Source organism: Dioszegia hungarica (genome assembly GCF_025882075.1).
Source record: "Dioszegia hungarica strain PDD-24b-2 chromosome Unknown MKK02contig_16, whole genome shotgun sequence".
In the NCBI taxonomy this organism is placed as follows: Eukaryota; Fungi; Basidiomycota; class Tremellomycetes; order Tremellales; family Bulleribasidiaceae; genus Dioszegia; species Dioszegia hungarica.
This window is the reverse complement of record NW_026515773.1, coordinates 1,393,445-1,409,322: the sequence shown is the minus strand read 5'-3', so window position 1 is coordinate 1,409,322 and position 15,878 is coordinate 1,393,445. Positions and strand designations below refer to the sequence as shown.

Here is a 15,878-nt window from a genome sequence, read left to right as displayed (position 1 = left end):
TAGATGACACGACTATAGACCAGCTACATCCACCCATGATCCCTAGTCGCCCTTACACTTCACTCCATCATATCTCCCTCCCTGCCTTCTTCCCCTTCCCCTTCCCCCTCGCCTCATCCCTGACCTTCTTCGCCGCCCTCCTCGCATCTCTCACCTTCTCCCTCGCCTTCTTCCTCGCCTCCTCCACCCTCACTTTCGTATCATGCGCAATCTGCGCCGGACTCCGGGGGACGTCTTCTTCCCGCACGCCCGTCCCGCCCAGGCTGGCACCGCGGATCCGGAGGCGGCCGTCCTTGAGCGTTTCGGTTATTATGGGGGAGGCGGCGGGGCGGTATTTGAACTCTTCGGAGTATCTGATAGATCAGCGGAAGTCCCCGGGACGGGAATAGCTCGGAAGGCTGTTGCAGGCCAGGCAGTTCTAGGTAGGAGCAGGAAAGGCCGTGCGCGGTCTGTACAAGTAAGAAGCTCACCTCTGCGCATAAATCACTCTCGGCTTGGGCCTAGCCACAGAGAAGCTAAACCATCCGAGGCCTAGTATCACAGCGAGCAGCAAGAGACGCTTCCACATGGCCGGTGGCTGGCGGTTGAACTCTGCTTGGACCGAAGCGCGGAGGGGACGGTGAGTGTCGACATCATCTGCGTCGACGTCTAGAGAGGTATTTGTTTCGGGCACTGAGGGGTCCGAGGGAAGATGAGAGTCGGTGTCGGAGGAGGGGATGGGCTGGTAGCGCGCTGAGGATGACATAGTACGGTGGTAGATAGAAGGTGGATGATAGATGGTCTTGCGATCTTCGAGCGAGGTAATTTAGGCTGTGCTCTGCTCTTACGGCAAGAGCGCTACACCAGCTCCAGCAATGACTCATGGGCTGCTCGCTTGGGACCGCTGTACTGACTTGATACTGCTTCTTTGCTCTATACATGGCTACTATACACACTCAGATACTATCACAACCCGCCCCGATGACCTGCAAGCGGGAAACGAGCTTCTCTATGCCCTTTGACCACCGCTCACAGATCCCGCGGCCGCTTCGCTCCCCTTGCCTTCTTCCCAAACGCATCATCAGCCGACATCGGCCCTACTTTTGTTCCTCTGCCAAACATCAGCCCACTCCTTATATTGCTGGACGGAAGGAGCAGAGCGCACCCACACGTTCCGCGAGAGCATCCCTCCAATCCCACCCTTACTGCCGCCACCCCCGGCACCACCGGCATCACCTCCAGGCCCACCGCCGCCCTCTGTTCCCGCCGAGTCCAGTCGTTGTCCTCCCCGCTCATTGCTCCAGCCGTCCTTCATGAAATTCCGACCCGACGAGTTGCGCGTCTCCTTGCTCGACTTTTGGATGTCACGGTACTGCTCGTTCCGGAAGTGCTTGTAGTCGGCGAGCGAGGCGGACTCGTGGTGCGCCGCGGAGCGGACTTCGGCGATACGTTCGTCTAGCGCAGCAAGGAGATTCTGAGCAGTAGAGCACCTGAAGTGTCAGCTCGCGCTACCCGCATTGGCCGGGGCACGTGAAGCTGGACATACCAATCTTCGAGACGCTGCTGAACGAGCGGCAGATCCCGTTCGGCGATATCCCGCCCCGCGACCCAATCGATATGGAGTACAGCCTCGTGGTGTTGCATCTTACCCGCAAGAAGGCCAGAGTACATCACGTCAATGATGAGATCTTCCAGCACGCGGACCGAGGGGAGTTGAAGGCTACTGAGGATATCTTGGTACGGTATTGACTGGTGATGTCAGCCTGTCGCTTTGAGAGGGTCCGTGAAAGGGCGTGAAAAAGACGAGCGAAGAACTCACTCGACGTTCAAGCGCCATGGAGACGAGAGAGAGGTGTTGAAGCTTGAGTAGGTGCGCGGGACTCAGTGGTGGGAAAGACTCCTTGTTGGCTGTGATGTCAGCACATGGATGAGAGTCACCTGTGCCGAAGGTGGCAACAGCCTATGACCGAGCTCACATAAGTACAAATGCAAGTTCCCGTACGCGAACAGCTCAAGAAGCTGATGTGATTTGGCGAGATTTGCATCGTTAGCGAGCTAGGAGGATGAGCTCAAGCCTAATACAGACGAGGGTCCTCACACTCCAGCTCACCTCTCTGATCCCAGGAAGATCCAACAGCTCTCCAAAGATGTAAACCCCCGGCTGCATATGATCAGCGAGCTATTCCAACGTGATGCGAAGCGAGAAGGGGAAGGAATGATGACGCACGGCGGCCGTCGCGTCCGAGATGACCTTTGCGGCTGCTGCTCCTTTCGTCGAGCGAGCGAGAAGCAAGAATGGCTCCAGTCTAGCTGCGTGATCGTAGTCTGCCATGATGCTATACTGATAGAAGGTTGTATGATGGACAAGAGAGGCATGATGCATGATGTACGCGCGCGAAGTTGGCTGTGGCGGGGTCGTTACGTAACACTTCTCCAACCCATGCCGATTCTTCCCGCCCAAAGCCACCTCAGCTGCTATCATATACATCTCCCTCACCAATAATAGACAATAGAGACAGCACAAAATGGGTGCACAGCAGTCCTCCCAGGCTCCCCAAGAGCAAGTCTTCCAGTCCGAGCCATCCACTTCGGTCCAGGTACGCGGCTCTTTGCTCTCCTTCGCCTCGTCCGACCTGCAGCTGAAAAAGATAGTTCTCCCCCTCCCTGATTGATCGACTCTCGTCCGCCGCCCCTTCTCCCGATAAATCAGCCAAATCCAGCTCCAGCGTCAGCGGCAGCTCAAGCTCGAGCACGGACGATATCGTCCGTAGAAGACTCGCGGCAGAATCAGCACATATCAGACAGCAAGAGTCGGAGATCCTGTCCAAGATCTCGGCGGCGCTCGAGAAGGAGAACATGGACAAGGAGAAGCCGAGGATGAGCTCGCAGGTGCTCAGTAGGGATATTGAGGAGGTGAGGGAGAAGGTTGGCAGGATGAAGAGGGAGAGGGAGCAGAAGGAGGGAGAGGGGGTCAGGAAGGCCAAGGAGGGGGTCGTTGCTTGTTATGCGTGAGTACGGTTCCTGCTGTTGGTTTCTGGATCATGCGGAGGGCGCGCAGGCTGTACGGATGACGGAGCATTCATGGTGGATGATTCTCCTTCCTCTGTTCTGGGCAAATGACTACACACTTCTATATCATCTGCGTCGCTAGGAGAACCCCTTACGCTGGTTTGTGATAACTATTTGATACCCCGCTGACGTCCCAGTGCTAAGAAGGACCGACCATTAGATTGCTGGAAAGAGGTCGAGGCTTTCAAGTTCGAGGTTTCAAAACTGGAGCAGGTCAGCTAGGCGACTCGTTGTCCTCACGGGTGGTAGCTGATCCAACAGGCATTTGTCAAGTCGATGCAATAGACATTTCGAATGCACCTAAGTCAGACATAAAGTCATGCGCTAGCCACACAAGGAGGCCGGACCAGCGCTGCTGCGTCTTGAAGGTCCAACGGAGTCATGACGGCCTTCTTTTCTCCGTCGCACGTTGGACATGCCGATTTCCACATCAAAACCCCCTCGCCTCGTGTGAGGCCAGCTAAGGGAGTATTGACCTTTCTCTCGGCGACCCTTGCTCCACCTAAGGCCTCGAACGCGTCAGCTCCACGCCTTGACGTGTCTCATGTCCCAAACGAGGAGGCTATCCGAGGAGTCACGTCAAAGGATATTTGCGGCAAGGGAGGTGATACAAAGGATCCTCCGACTGATACACCTGCTCCTTGTCGCAGGCCATCAATCTGCCTCGCTCTGACGACTATAAGGCTAGCCCGCAATCGCTAAAATCCATTAGACGGACATACACCTACTGAATCCTGCTAAGCAGACCAGACTCTCTTTTAGCTCAGATACTGACGCAGCACCAAGATGATCAAAACCATCGGCCCTGGCGTCGTGATCGACACCAACCCCCCATACAGGCGATGGGACGGTAATCAGGCGACCTACCTCTTCTTCCCCGTCTTTGCGTCGCTGGTGCTCACGCTCATCGGGACGCTGTCAGCGCCCGTCATTCCTGGCTTGGCGACGGTCGAGGTGCACTCCAAGTATGGCGAGGGTGTGGTGAAGCTCGGCGCTTGGGGCATGTGTATCGAGGACTTTCCTCACTACACGTAAGCTCTTGTCTGGTCCAAGTCTGGAGCTTTGGGCTGATCTATCAGGTCCAAGTGTCTCTCGTACGGTATCTTTGGAAACAATACCCAGGCACTCGCGGACTTGCCTACTGGTGTGCTGGCTATGGGTATCCTCCCCTCGCCGGTGGACGACTCGTACAAGATCGCCAATGGGATCATGCACGTACTCTGTAAGTGGTGTACTCAACCCAGAACCGAAGAGCCGTCTGCTGACCATACAGCCTGCTTCGTCTCGTGGCTCGCTGTCACTTGGGCCCTTGCCGCATCGGGCGAGTTCGAGAACAAGGGCGCGCACGCCTGGGACTGGACCAGATGGGCTTGGTGGGGGAATACCGCGAGTCTGATCGTTGGGATTGTTCCAGTAAGTCCTCATTCTCTGTATCATCTGTAGAAGAGTATACAGCTGATATGTCAGTTCGCGCTCGATGTGGCGCTTATCCCGAAAACGGCGGGATCGATCAAGCTCGAGGACGGGTCCCACGGCAAGGTGTATCCTGGGTATGTCTGCCTTCTCTCGAAACCACGCTCACTGCTGATATCGCAGCTCTACCATTTACATGTCCGCCGCGGCGGTCACTCTCAACCTCATCACTCTCTTCGTCCGCTACCTTTGGTCCCGCCGCCAGCCCCGCCCCAGCTGGACCGAGGGCGACTTCCACGTCAACCCCTTGCCGCCCGCGCCAGGCAGCGATCAGGCCGGACTGGGAACCAACAAGGATCTCCCGGCGGTGCCGTATCCCCACTTTGGGGAGTCGGTGCAGGATCAGCCGCCTAGCTGGTAAGTCCCCCACCAGAGCTGATGATGGGTAAAGGCAACAGCTGATATCGCAGGGAAAGCCTCAGCATCGATTCCGCGCTTCAGGCCAAAGAGAAGGAGTGGAGCAGGGCGGATGACGCCGTGCATGTCGTCGAGGAGAAACGAGGCAGTCTCGTCAAGGACGGCTATGCCGTCTGAGCCTGAGCTCCACGCCAGCCGTATGGCCCAGGTTCAACACCTAGCCGCGCAGTATGTACATAGATGTAACACTACAATCTTGCCCGTCAGCTGTGCTGTCATGTCACATATGCCTTCCCGCACGCCGGACCACTCCAGTGCAATCACTCGCGCTCCACTCCAGCTGCAGCCTTGATAAGAGAGAAACGAGGAATGAGGCGCCAATGGACGCACGGACATGGGCTAGAACAGGTGGTAGACCGCACAAAGTCGGAGATTCGCGGCGATATAGCGAACGAACAATTTCGGACCGACCTTCGCGCAGTACTTGGACCGCAAATGGTGTGATAGCTCTGTATTATTACATGCCGCTGCCCGAAGCGCGTCCAGATACAGGATCGTCGAGCAGCTTGCCAGTCCATCTGAGTAATCATCAGCGGAGCGACCTAGACGAACCCAGGAATCGCTGTGTCGGAGCGACACATTCCTCAAACGCTATAAATAGCCTTCTCCACCAACCCCATGCAGTCCGCGCTGGCCAGGTTCCTCTGGCACTTGTAAACCGTCAATATTATTCGTACCCGAATTAAAGCTCAATTTCGCTTCTTAATCCTCCGTTCTTTCGACGTACATGGTCTGAGACTCAATCCACAACTTTCTGTCTCTTCAGTTTTTCCTTATGCATTAGTTTATCTTGAGTTGTACGAATGGCTCATTTTGCCTTGATCACCTGAATCTGAGGGTTATCGTTATCGTGGTCAAACGTTACGGCAATGTGGAGGTCCGTGCGTGTCATGCATCGAAGGCGAGAGCTAATTTTTAAGAAGCATATCCCTTTGTCTTGCTTCACCTTGACACGTCTCCTCTTCTACTTCTTTCTCGTACACACCATGTCCCTCCCCGTCAAATGTTGCTGTGTTTACGAAGAGCAGAGCCGAGGTCGCCCAGTCGTACATTCTTCTGTGAGTTTCTCATGAGGCAGGTTCCCACGGTCTACCAGTAACCCCGCTGATCATCCAGCTGTGCCCCGTACACTCTGAGACTTCGTGAGTTCCTCTTTCGCAGGGGAGTCAATGCGGACGCGGATATCTTGGTCATGTACCTGGATCGTCAGCGAATCTGATCTCTAGCATTTCCTCTGTGGGATGCCGTTATTGTTACGTGATGATTACGTACTTCGTTATATCATGAACACACGATAAAGTCCCCTCTCCGAGATACAGGAGCTTGCGCCGTCCCCATCAACCTCTGCAAAGCGGAATCCGACGATCGTTCCGTAACTCCCGTTGGTGACGCCTTGGGGTGTCGATATGTTGGAATACAGCAAGACTATCATGCCGAGAGTGAAGAACACTACAGACTCGAGACCGTCATGTACCGACGGCGACGCGTTCCGCAGGCTATCCTCTTGGTCCGGCGACGGTGTGAGAGTATAGAGCGCGCGGATGCGATAACACGGCTGGCGGTAAGCCCGGGCGAACTCGACGGCTATGGGGACGGCGGGGCACACCGCCTTCGCGGCCGGTCAGCGTACAGGTCTCAAGGATCATGATGACTTCGACGCCACCGTCAAGCATACAGCGCAGGTGGTCGAAGGAATCATGGGTCCTGGCGCTAGGATCTACCCGTGAGTATTGCGGCCGAATACCCGTACTCAGCTGACTTGCCAGTAAGGAGCCCAAGGGACGGATCTCCTTTACACACAAGTTTGACGACGAGGACAAGATCGCAATGCTCAAGGCCCACTGTCACAGGAAGAGGCGACGAGGATGAGGGATGACTGCGCGGCGATAGTACTAAGGTACATGAAATGCTAATGTCCGCCTCTTCCTGTTGTCATTAGCATTTCATGTAACTTAGTACTATCGCCGCGCAGTCATCCCTCATCCTCGTCGCCTCTTCCTGTGACACCCACAATGCCAAAAATTCTTAGTAAGCCCGTTCATCCTTATTTGGTTGATATGTGTTGACGATTCAGCTGGTTCCCGCATATCTACGATGCTCGCCAAGGCCTCGATAACGCCTTCGCCATGTCTGACGTGTCGATCTTGTAAGGCAACCCGGATGTACTGATCCAATTCAGCATCAAGGTTTGGAAGCCGACCGGTACAAGCAAGTCGGTTCCGTTCTGGCAGGGTTACTCCCCTTTGGCGTGAGTGCAGTTCATTCGGTTGACTCAATAAATCGAATCTGATTTTAGAAATCCCAAAGCCAACGTTACGGGGTGGTCTCAATCGTATGAGCTGAAGGCGATCTACGTCTTAGGACACAGCGCAGGCGGTGTTCCCCGGGTCAAAGCCAGTCCCAAGAAGCCCAAGGGCCTCGGCAAGGCTCGGTGCTAGTAGCATCGTGGGACTCGTGTGGTGTTGTTATCGGTTGTCATCTTCATTAGTATGCATCTGGTGATCATCGCTTGCTATGTGATATAATGGTTTTGACACCTAACTAAGATTGAACTTTTGAACCAGGCCATGATGGGGGGAGCATTTACGTTCAACGGCACCACAAACCCAAATCCCCTACTCCGCGACGCACATCCTCTATTTGAATACTGACTCTAACACTGCCTACAAGTTTGCAGATAACCAATCATCGTCATCATGTCAAGCCTGCCCATGTATCGCCGCGAGGCCGACAGTCTCGAGTCCGCTTCTCTCGTCAAGGGAGATGAGCGGCTTTCGTTCGAGCAGCCGCCCACCGTTCCAGCCTACCCGCCTTCCGCGCCGGTGGCCGGAACAGGCACCTCGACCATCATCACATACACCTTTGTACCTCGGTGGCCCATCAAGGGCTCTAAGCAGCATGCTATCGGCCCCCTCGGGCACAGCAAAGAAGTAAGTGCCGCTCCATCCGATCTGCGACTCGCCTCCGCTCACCCAATTCAGGAATGCATCGACATCATGCAGCGCGGGATCTACTCCTTATCCAAATATCACCCAGATCAAATCGAGATTCTGGCACCGATTAACCCTCTCCACACGCATCTGGATGCTCATGAGTGGGGCATCGTGATGGCTGAGGCTTGGGCCAGCTTTCACAATTCGCCACCCAAGGGTCTCAAGGTGCAGATCAGGGACGAGCCAGGCAATGAGGCTGCGAGTGAGTCACAACTTACTTGGTTCTTTCAGCTGGTGCTGACGCCTGCGTACAGGGAACAGAAGGGAAGTGTTCCAGATAGTCGCGTTCATATCTGCTTGCATCGGACTCCCGATCTTGGGCGGTCTCATTGCTTGGCTCTGTCAAACGCCAACCGATAAATAGCGGTTTTTGCTGGTCTACAGGCTGGCATGTTGTAGGATAAAGCTATCGTTGTACCCGTATACGTGCTAGGCGATTTGATCTGCTCGGAGGGCGACAAGGCTCCAGCCCATCAGCCGAGAACGACCTCCATTCTCGACTCGGCAGTAATGAGGTCGGGTTCGAGTTGAGGATCGAGTGATGAACGCGGGCTCTGACTCAGCTAGCTGTCCACCAGCTTTGTGCAGGACACTCCGCTGCGACTCGGTGGAACGGTTTCCGAGCTTCGGACGCCGAAGTCCGAACCTGGCAGAGCGGAGCCCCCAGGCACTACCTCCACATGCGACAGCTCCGATTCCCGTTAAGGTATGCGAGATGGGCGATTTTACAGAGCAGTCACGACGCTTGTATCCGCTTCCATTTCGCTCAAATGGGATCACGTTGTACTGCCCACCTCATCACAATCTCATGCGCTCCGAATGAGCACTTGAGACATGTCGAAATTGCCAAAGTACCGCCGAGTGGCCGCCGCTGAAGACCTCGAATCAGCCTCACTTGTCAAGGGAGATGGAGATGAGCGATTTTCGAATGAGGAGACGGTCTACCCGCCTTCGTCTTCGCGATCGGCTGGGACGCTCGTAAACGGTAACCCTTGGTTTCAGCCAGGGGAAGAGGCGGTACGATCAAGCGGGGAGTGTGGGGAGGTCAAAAGCACAGTCACGTATACTTTTGTGCCGCGATGGCCGGTGAATGGAACGAAGCAGCATGTCATTGGCGTTCTCGGTCCGACAAGAAAGGTGAGTGGTGGGTCCCTTAGGTTTCGGATCCCCTTCCCATCTGGCGATTGACGTAGCAGACCAGCATCGCTGTGGTACAACAAGGCATACCTGCGCTTGCAGCTTATGCTCCCGACCAGATCGAGATCCTCGCGCCCATCAACCCAAACAGGGTCGACGTCGAGGGCGACGAGTGGGGTCTAGTGATGGATGACGCTTGGGCCAGCTTCATTTGTGCCCCACCCAAGTGCCTCAAGGTCCAAATAAGAGATAAGCCTGGGGATGACGTCGCAAGTGAGCTTGATCCCCTTTTCGTTGGCAGGCGATGGGATCCGACCTTCACAGGGCGCAGACGAGAACATTTGATCGTGTTCGGATGGCTGGCCGCCTGTATAGGAGTCCTGGCGATGATTGGGCTCACCACTTGGGCGCTCACGAAGTCTTGACATTAAGGCCATGTCAGTAGAGGGACTGAGAGTACATCTTTTGTATGATCATAGTCGGCAAAATCTCCCGTAGAATAAATAACCTTGTATGTAGACAAGCCCTACAGATATGCATAGATTGTATAGTACAAACCCTCACTCGAGATGATACCTGATCACCCCGCCCGGGTCGTCGACCATGCAAGACTGATTGTGACTGTACCGATCTACTATTCCACACTCCTCTTCACCTCCGTAAACGACATCAGGACATCCTTTCTCATCTTTCCTCCGCGAACACGCTCGCAGCGTTCTCCACCATCCACTGGATACACATCGCCTTGCCGCCCATATCCCCAAACTCCCTATTGGGGTCTGACGAGCGCATGAGGGTCGCTACCGGATCAGTCTGGTCCCTCCCATATCATCGGTAGCAGCAGTACTCACGTCCAAAGACCACACCGAGATTCTGACTAGTCATAAGGTTGTTTCCGCTAGCGGCCGTCACGCGATTCAGGTGAAGCATGAGGGCGCGGAGGGTGTTGTAATGCTCCTTGGGGAGTTCTTTCAGTAGCGCAGTGAGGGCGGTATGGCGATTTGACATATCCTTGATGGCTGATTTGTCAGCTCATGGCCCTCTCATCTCTCATCGGCGAGACTCACTGGCAGCAGCGACAAAGCTCTCGTGTAGCGCATGCGTCAAGAGCGGATTTGGAAGTTGCCGGAAATATGTCTTGAGCGTACTTGTCACGCTCGAGATGTCGTTGAAGGCCTCGACATCGGCGAGGTCGAAGGCATCATAGTCACCACGCTCAAAGAGCTGTTGGATCTGCTTGGATTGGGACGAGCCGCCTGTCTTTCGGTAGATACCCTCATACTCCATGCCTATGTTATCAGCTTGCGTAATGGTTGAAAGGAGCAGGCAAGAGTAACGTACCGACCGCCTCGACGGCTGATATGCTCTTGGTGACAATGACCGGTACATCTTGGCGATCTGCAGATGCTTGTTCGGCAAGCTCTCGACCAAACATGGATGGAGCTGTACTGTTAGCCATGTCACAGGTCCAGTGCCCGACTCCGGCAAGAAGCGACTCACGAAGTGGTCCGTCCATGTGATCGTGCACACCGCTCTTGCTTCCCGCACAGCTCCTCGGGAGCTTCTCAGCGCATTTGGCGTGACAGACCGTTCCGCATGCTTGATATGTCAGCTGAGTTTTCCTTGACCTCCATAAGGACCTGAACTCACATGTACATCGTACCTCTTGCAACCCCCACATCTTCTCGGCACACAGATCACACCGCGCAAACCGCATACTCGAGTGTTGCTGGAACGAGTGCTCCCTCACGCCAAACTCGGTACTCGGTCGCTGGAGTTTTCGGTCCAGCCCGCCCGGACCTGGCAGGCCCAGAGCGAGCGGCCTCGATATGCTCGCTGAAGAGATAGGCTCCCCGCCGACCGAAGGCCCCTTGGACGATTTGTAGCCGTACCATTTGAATCGACGGGCTGGGGCCGCCTCGATAGGCTGTGGGTCGGGCTTCGTAACTTTGACGACGCGAGCCGTTTCCTCCGGTACCTCTTGGAGCGTGGCAGAGGTGGCGAGCGATGAGAGGCTCGGCGAGTTGGAGGGATGGTGGCCCCGCTTGGGGAATACGGTGGGACCGCGCTGACGTGCCAGGTTCTCGTGCATCGTCTCGACCTGGCGTGAGAGCTGGGCGTTGAGCTCGGCGAGGTCCTCGTTCTTTGCTGCGAGCGCGGTAGACTCTTCGAGAAATTGGTCACGCGTCTCGCGGAGGTCGGCGATTTCGCGCTGGAGGGCCTCGCGCTGAGCTGTGAGCGGCTCGAGCTCTTCCCGATATTGCTCCTTGATTGTGTCGAGCCGGTGAGTGAGGGACTGGGAGAGCTCGGCAGCCTCGCCGACTTCTGTACCCGCGCTGGTAAGTCAGCTATGACCTCGTCCACCCGCCGGCATGACTCACCTATGCCTTTTCTGCAGCTCTTCTACCTCCGCCAGCGTCATATCCCTCTGCGCCCTCAACCTCGAGATATCCCTCTCCAAACCCGTCAACGAATTCGCCAAATCGTGACTTCTCCGTCGCATATTCTCCTGTCTCCGCTCATCGCCCGAGATGACGCTTAGTCGAGCCGTTTGCGAGTGGACCGCCGCTCTGAGCCGGCTGATCTCCGCTTCGAGATCGTGTCGGAGCGCAACCTCCTTGTCGTACTCTTCTCCAGCAACAGTGAGACCTTCGGAATACTGCTGGGATGTACGCTGTTACGTGAGCACGTTTCCGGCCTCGCCGGTAAAGACAGAACTCACCTTGGCACCAGTATACTTGTTCCTCAATCCCGAAATCACCTCCTTTAGCTCCTCCACCTCAGCAACGATCCCACTCAATAGTCTGACGTCCACCTCAACCCGCTCCTTTGATCCCTGTTTAGCATCCGCAACCAAGCCCACCACCTCTGAGAATGCGCTATCTGGTCCGAGGCGGCCCGAGATGGAATGTGTGGACTCAGCAGATGGTTGCCGAGTGCGTAGGGTAGGCGCGCCATTTCCAGGCGATAAGCGCGTGCGTACCGGGGAAGTGTTGCTACCATCCGCCGCCCGGAAGAAGGCAGAATTGGATATGGGGGGAGAGCGGGAGATGGGGTCGGTAGCGGGTGATCCCGGCGGGGTGTCGTCCAGGTCGATCTGGGGCTTTGACGAAGACGCTGGAGGTGCATTAGGCGCAGGTACTGGAGCTGCCTGGGCTGGCTGCTCTGGGGCCTTCTCCTTTAAGGTAGCCTTTGGGGATTGGTTAATTCCATTCAGGATGAGCGCAAAGTCCGGGTCCGAGAGGGAGAACGACATGGTCGGGAGGTCCGGCGCGATAAGTTTCGGGGTGGATGAGGATGCCTGGGGACCCATTGGTGTGCTCTCCTTAGGCTCTTCTTCCCGCACTGGCATGGTGCTCGCCGTTGCAGAATGTGACCTTGTCCGCGAGTTGGAGATGCCCAGATTTATATCCGTTAAGCTGGACTTGCGAGGAGGTGGGTTGTCGCTTCCTGCGCGGACGTGCGAGTCGGGCGTGGTCGACCGCTGTAGTCCTCCGCCCGGGGACTTGAAGGGGAATCCCTCCGCTCCCAGGCTTTGGTTGATGGGCGATGGGCTAGTGGGGGATGTGAGAGGCCCGTTGGCCAGCTTTTGCATGTCGGTAAAGCTTGCGCGGAGGGGAGAGGGTGGGAGAGGGGATTGACGTGATTCAGCAGCAAATGTGCTATTGGACGCGTCGAGGTTGAATGTCATAGCGGGGTTGATGGACCGCCGACGATCCGATTTGGTGCTGGGCACGCTGAGGCCGCTGCCTACTGGTCCGACGCCGAGACCGACGTTGCCCGACTGGGAGCGCGATGCACCAGCTGGTGACAGATTGGGCGACGAAGCGGTATTGTTGAGGACGTTTGGGTTGACGGGTGGACCAGGCGATGATCTACCCCCGTCTACCGCCCGAGGCCGAGCTCCGAGATTATATGATCCCTCTGATGGACTCTGCGGGAGAGGGGGAAGGGATCCATCATTCCAGCGCGAGACGTGTGAGTTTGGGCTGGGTGCCCTCCCCAACATCGGCTTCTCCACGCTGAGATCGCGTGATCGTGAGCCGTTGACACTCCCGCCTGCGGCCGAGTGGCCATCCTCCGACGAGCCATTGATGTGCGGCGACGGGTTGTCCGGGAAGCGAGACGAGTCTTGCGTGTTGGGCGTAGCGTAGGGGCTAGCGGTAGGCGAGGTGGTCGAGCCGGGGATCGGACTAACAGATGCGAGAGGGGGAATGTTGGAATTGGGGCCGAGGGAGGTGCTGGACATGGACCGGCCGGGGTCAGACCGCTGGCGATCATCGTCCCTGCCCTCCCGCTCCTTTTCTTTCCGAGCCGCCCGTTGGCGTTTAGCTTCGGCGTGTCGACGGGATTTGGCCACGCGCTCGTTGTGGCAGGCCTGGATGTCAGCTTCGCCCTCATTATGGATTATGGTAAGCTCGCCATGCAGTAGATCCCTTGGCTAGTCTTGGCAAACACCAACTCCTCTATCCGCTTCTTGCACGTCCGGCAGGTGAAGCAGTGCGCGTGGTAGCTCTCGTCCCCCGTCATGATCGCCTCCTCGGTGATGGCCTGCTTGCAGACGAAGCACTGCGAGTCAGCAATATGGCCAGATGTAGTCAGGTCGTAGCTCATAAATCACCTGATATGAGCAGTTGCCGCAGACTGGTGAGCCATCGCTGAGAAGGAGGAGGTTCGTGTCCGCCGAGACCTTCTCCTTGCACTTGGTGCATTTGAAGCAGTCGACATGCCAGAGCGAGTTGCTGAGGGGTCAGCCAGGTCCAGCCAGTGTTGCGCGCCGAGCGCAGCCCCACACCATCCCAATCACCAGCCTAGAGAAGCGGAGCGACAGCGCAGGAGCACTCACCCGAAAGCGACCACTATCCCGCCATTATCCTGCTCAATGACCCCTGCGCATCCCCCACACTTCGCATCCATCTCTCCCAGACTCGCCATGCTCTCCCCGTTCTTCCCACTCTGTCCTGTCATATGCGTATGTGCGTGCGCATGAGCATGGCCATTGGGTAGTGGTTGCGCCTGATACGCAGGCTGTTGGGAAGCGGGAGTATGGGCTGACGATTGAGCGGCGAGGGATGCGGATAAGGGTTTGGGGTCGGGAAAAGCCACCGAAGCGGGGGAAGAGAGGGTCGCCATGATCAGCGACGGCGGAGGAGGCTGGGGAGGACGAGCGACGAGGAGCGGCCAGACGCGCGGTGTTGATACTCGCTGATGAACGTTGCGAGATCTCGGACGAGGGATATTCTGCGACCGCGACCGCAGCAAAGCCCAAAGGACTCCTCTGACCTCCAGTGCTTCGCCCGATCTGGTTGACGTCCGCGCTGACACAAGCGCAGCGGAAGATGGAGGTCGAGGTCGAAGGAGGTCGACCAGTCCTTTAGGCGTCGAGACGCGTCTGTCCGCGGCCGAAGCGGACGTGTGAATGGACGCGCGTGGACCGGTCGCAACTCCAAGTCGTGAGTTGACAGCCGAGAAGTCGAGGCAGTTAGGTCGAGCGATGGATGATGATGGAGATGACCTTTGTTGATGATGTTCGACCAAGGTGCCAAGTTGTTGAACGCGAGTCAACAGGCAAGGCGGCCGAGATGGATTTCCCCGCTGGTTCCAGAGTGGGTCCGTGTCCGAATTCCCGATGCCAGTACAGCAGTAGTGCTCGACCGTTCGGCTAGCGGTGCGCCACTCGGGGTGTTGATGAGTAAGCAGCTGGGTGGGCGTGATAGGGCGTGATGTAGTAGACACTCCGAGAATGGTGAACCTTGCCTTTGAGTTGGCACGAGCCCCTCCTGCCCAGAAAGACGCGCCGAGCTCCGAGAAGAGCGTTCACGGCACCCGGATTAAGGGAAAAGGCGCGTCGTAAATGATACAATCCTCCGGACATGCTACTTGTGGTAATTTGGGCTTGTTTCGTAGGCCAGAGCATACCATGGTCACACCCAACGGAGATCTGTGTACTCGCACAGCTATGCCGACTCCCATCCGCCCCTACAGGCATCAAGCGTTGAGAACATATGGGGCACCGAGATTGAGACCGCCGACTCATCGAGGAGCTGGGGCTCGGAGGCAGCTTCGAGTCAGTCCTTACCGGGAGCACGTGTAGCCCAGACGAGATCCGCTAGCGATACTTCCTAGGATCGCAGATCCGTCCGTCACCCCGACTTGGATGAGCTGAGGTAGAGACAAGTACATTGGATTACACTGTATCTTCCCATAGACCTCTCCGTTCCGATCCTACCGTCAGGTCCAGCCCGTCGATTCACCATCGTATCGTCTAGCTCACACTGGACGTCCAACCTGCTTGTCATATTGACCTGATAAGAGTTGTCAGCCACAGAGGAAGGGGTAGACTGTGATGAGTGTCCGAACTGACCAATGAAGTTCGGCGAGGGATCGTAGCAACAGGCGGTGTAAGTGCCTCCGCTCTATGAAGGGTGTCAGGCGCGCCGGAACTTGCAGATTCAATCATCTCGACGGCGCTCACCTCGCACTTCCCCGTGGCGCATGCGATAGCTTTCACATTCTTCCAGACTACCGCAGTAAAGTGCCCCACCACCTTCCCACCTGCGGTATGGGTCAGCCTACTCATTGGGAGGATAAGGACGACTGACCGTGGTTTCCATTGGGATCGTTGTAATTGAAGTCCTTGGCTTCGTTCATGAAAGCCCGGACCACATCGTTCGCCTTAGTCACCCCGTTTCCGCCGCTCCCACCCATCAGGTTTTCACCGTACTTGCCGTCGACAGTGTGGTCGAGGTGACAATTGTTCCTGTGTGCATCGACATTGGCCTGAGCTTGGGCTAGCGCACCCTCACTCCA

At 56.4% G+C, this 15,878-nt stretch overlaps 7 protein-coding genes across 7 annotated transcripts; 4 read left to right on the top strand and 3 right to left on the bottom strand.

The window, feature by feature from the left end:
- Nucleotides 1–67: 67 nt before the first annotated feature.
- MKK02DRAFT_38642 (uncharacterized protein) lies at nucleotides 68–745 on the bottom strand (the record flags this gene model as incomplete). The annotated part of the gene is made up of 2 exons (XM_053090203.1): nucleotides 68–353; nucleotides 471–745. 2 exons carry the CDS (start codon nucleotides 743–745, stop codon nucleotides 68–70), a joined length of 561 nt encoding a protein of 186 aa, XP_052943748.1.
- Nucleotides 746–1,008: 263 nt separating this feature from the next.
- MKK02DRAFT_38641 (uncharacterized protein) lies at nucleotides 1,009–2,311 on the bottom strand (the record flags this gene model as incomplete). Its single annotated transcript, XM_053090202.1, has 7 exons — nucleotides 1,009–1,090; nucleotides 1,149–1,469; nucleotides 1,526–1,728; nucleotides 1,799–1,887; nucleotides 1,956–2,034; nucleotides 2,090–2,140; nucleotides 2,207–2,311. 7 exons carry the CDS (start codon nucleotides 2,309–2,311, stop codon nucleotides 1,009–1,011), a joined length of 930 nt encoding a protein of 309 aa, XP_052943747.1.
- A 193-nt stretch (nucleotides 2,312–2,504) lies between these two features.
- Nucleotides 2,505–3,333, top strand: MKK02DRAFT_38640 (uncharacterized protein; the record flags this gene model as incomplete). Its single annotated transcript, XM_053090201.1, has 4 exons — nucleotides 2,505–2,576; nucleotides 2,632–2,987; nucleotides 3,186–3,261; nucleotides 3,310–3,333. The coding sequence occupies 4 exons, from the start codon at nucleotides 2,505–2,507 to the stop codon at nucleotides 3,331–3,333; spliced, it is 528 nt and encodes a 175-aa protein (XP_052943746.1).
- A 501-nt stretch (nucleotides 3,334–3,834) lies between these two features.
- MKK02DRAFT_38639 (uncharacterized protein) lies at nucleotides 3,835–5,055 on the top strand (the record flags this gene model as incomplete). The annotated part of the gene is made up of 6 exons (XM_053090200.1): nucleotides 3,835–4,079; nucleotides 4,128–4,270; nucleotides 4,322–4,461; nucleotides 4,516–4,598; nucleotides 4,645–4,878; nucleotides 4,932–5,055. 6 exons carry the CDS (start codon nucleotides 3,835–3,837, stop codon nucleotides 5,053–5,055), a joined length of 969 nt encoding a protein of 322 aa, XP_052943745.1.
- An 869-nt stretch (nucleotides 5,056–5,924) lies between these two features.
- On the top strand, nucleotides 5,925–7,376 carry MKK02DRAFT_28703 (uncharacterized protein; the record flags this gene model as incomplete). The annotated part of the gene is made up of 9 exons (XM_053087630.1): nucleotides 5,925–5,996; nucleotides 6,055–6,080; nucleotides 6,165–6,195; nucleotides 6,239–6,458; nucleotides 6,505–6,661; nucleotides 6,895–6,966; nucleotides 7,013–7,084; nucleotides 7,118–7,186; nucleotides 7,235–7,376. The coding sequence occupies 9 exons, from the start codon at nucleotides 5,925–5,927 to the stop codon at nucleotides 7,374–7,376; spliced, it is 861 nt and encodes a 286-aa protein (XP_052943744.1).
- Nucleotides 7,377–7,634: 258 nt separating this feature from the next.
- Nucleotides 7,635–8,806, top strand: MKK02DRAFT_28702 (uncharacterized protein; the record flags this gene model as incomplete). Its single annotated transcript, XM_053087629.1, has 4 exons — nucleotides 7,635–7,868; nucleotides 7,941–8,133; nucleotides 8,365–8,438; nucleotides 8,495–8,806. 4 exons carry the CDS (start codon nucleotides 7,635–7,637, stop codon nucleotides 8,804–8,806), a joined length of 813 nt encoding a protein of 270 aa, XP_052943743.1.
- A 946-nt stretch (nucleotides 8,807–9,752) lies between these two features.
- On the bottom strand, nucleotides 9,753–12,324 carry MKK02DRAFT_17415 (uncharacterized protein; the record flags this gene model as incomplete). Its single annotated transcript, XM_053085784.1, has 8 exons — nucleotides 9,753–9,868; nucleotides 9,920–10,087; nucleotides 10,136–10,357; nucleotides 10,410–10,511; nucleotides 10,569–10,667; nucleotides 10,719–11,404; nucleotides 11,450–11,742; nucleotides 11,791–12,324. The coding sequence occupies 8 exons, from the start codon at nucleotides 12,322–12,324 to the stop codon at nucleotides 9,753–9,755; spliced, it is 2,220 nt and encodes a 739-aa protein (XP_052943742.1).
- Between the last annotated feature and the right edge of the window lie 3,554 nt (nucleotides 12,325–15,878).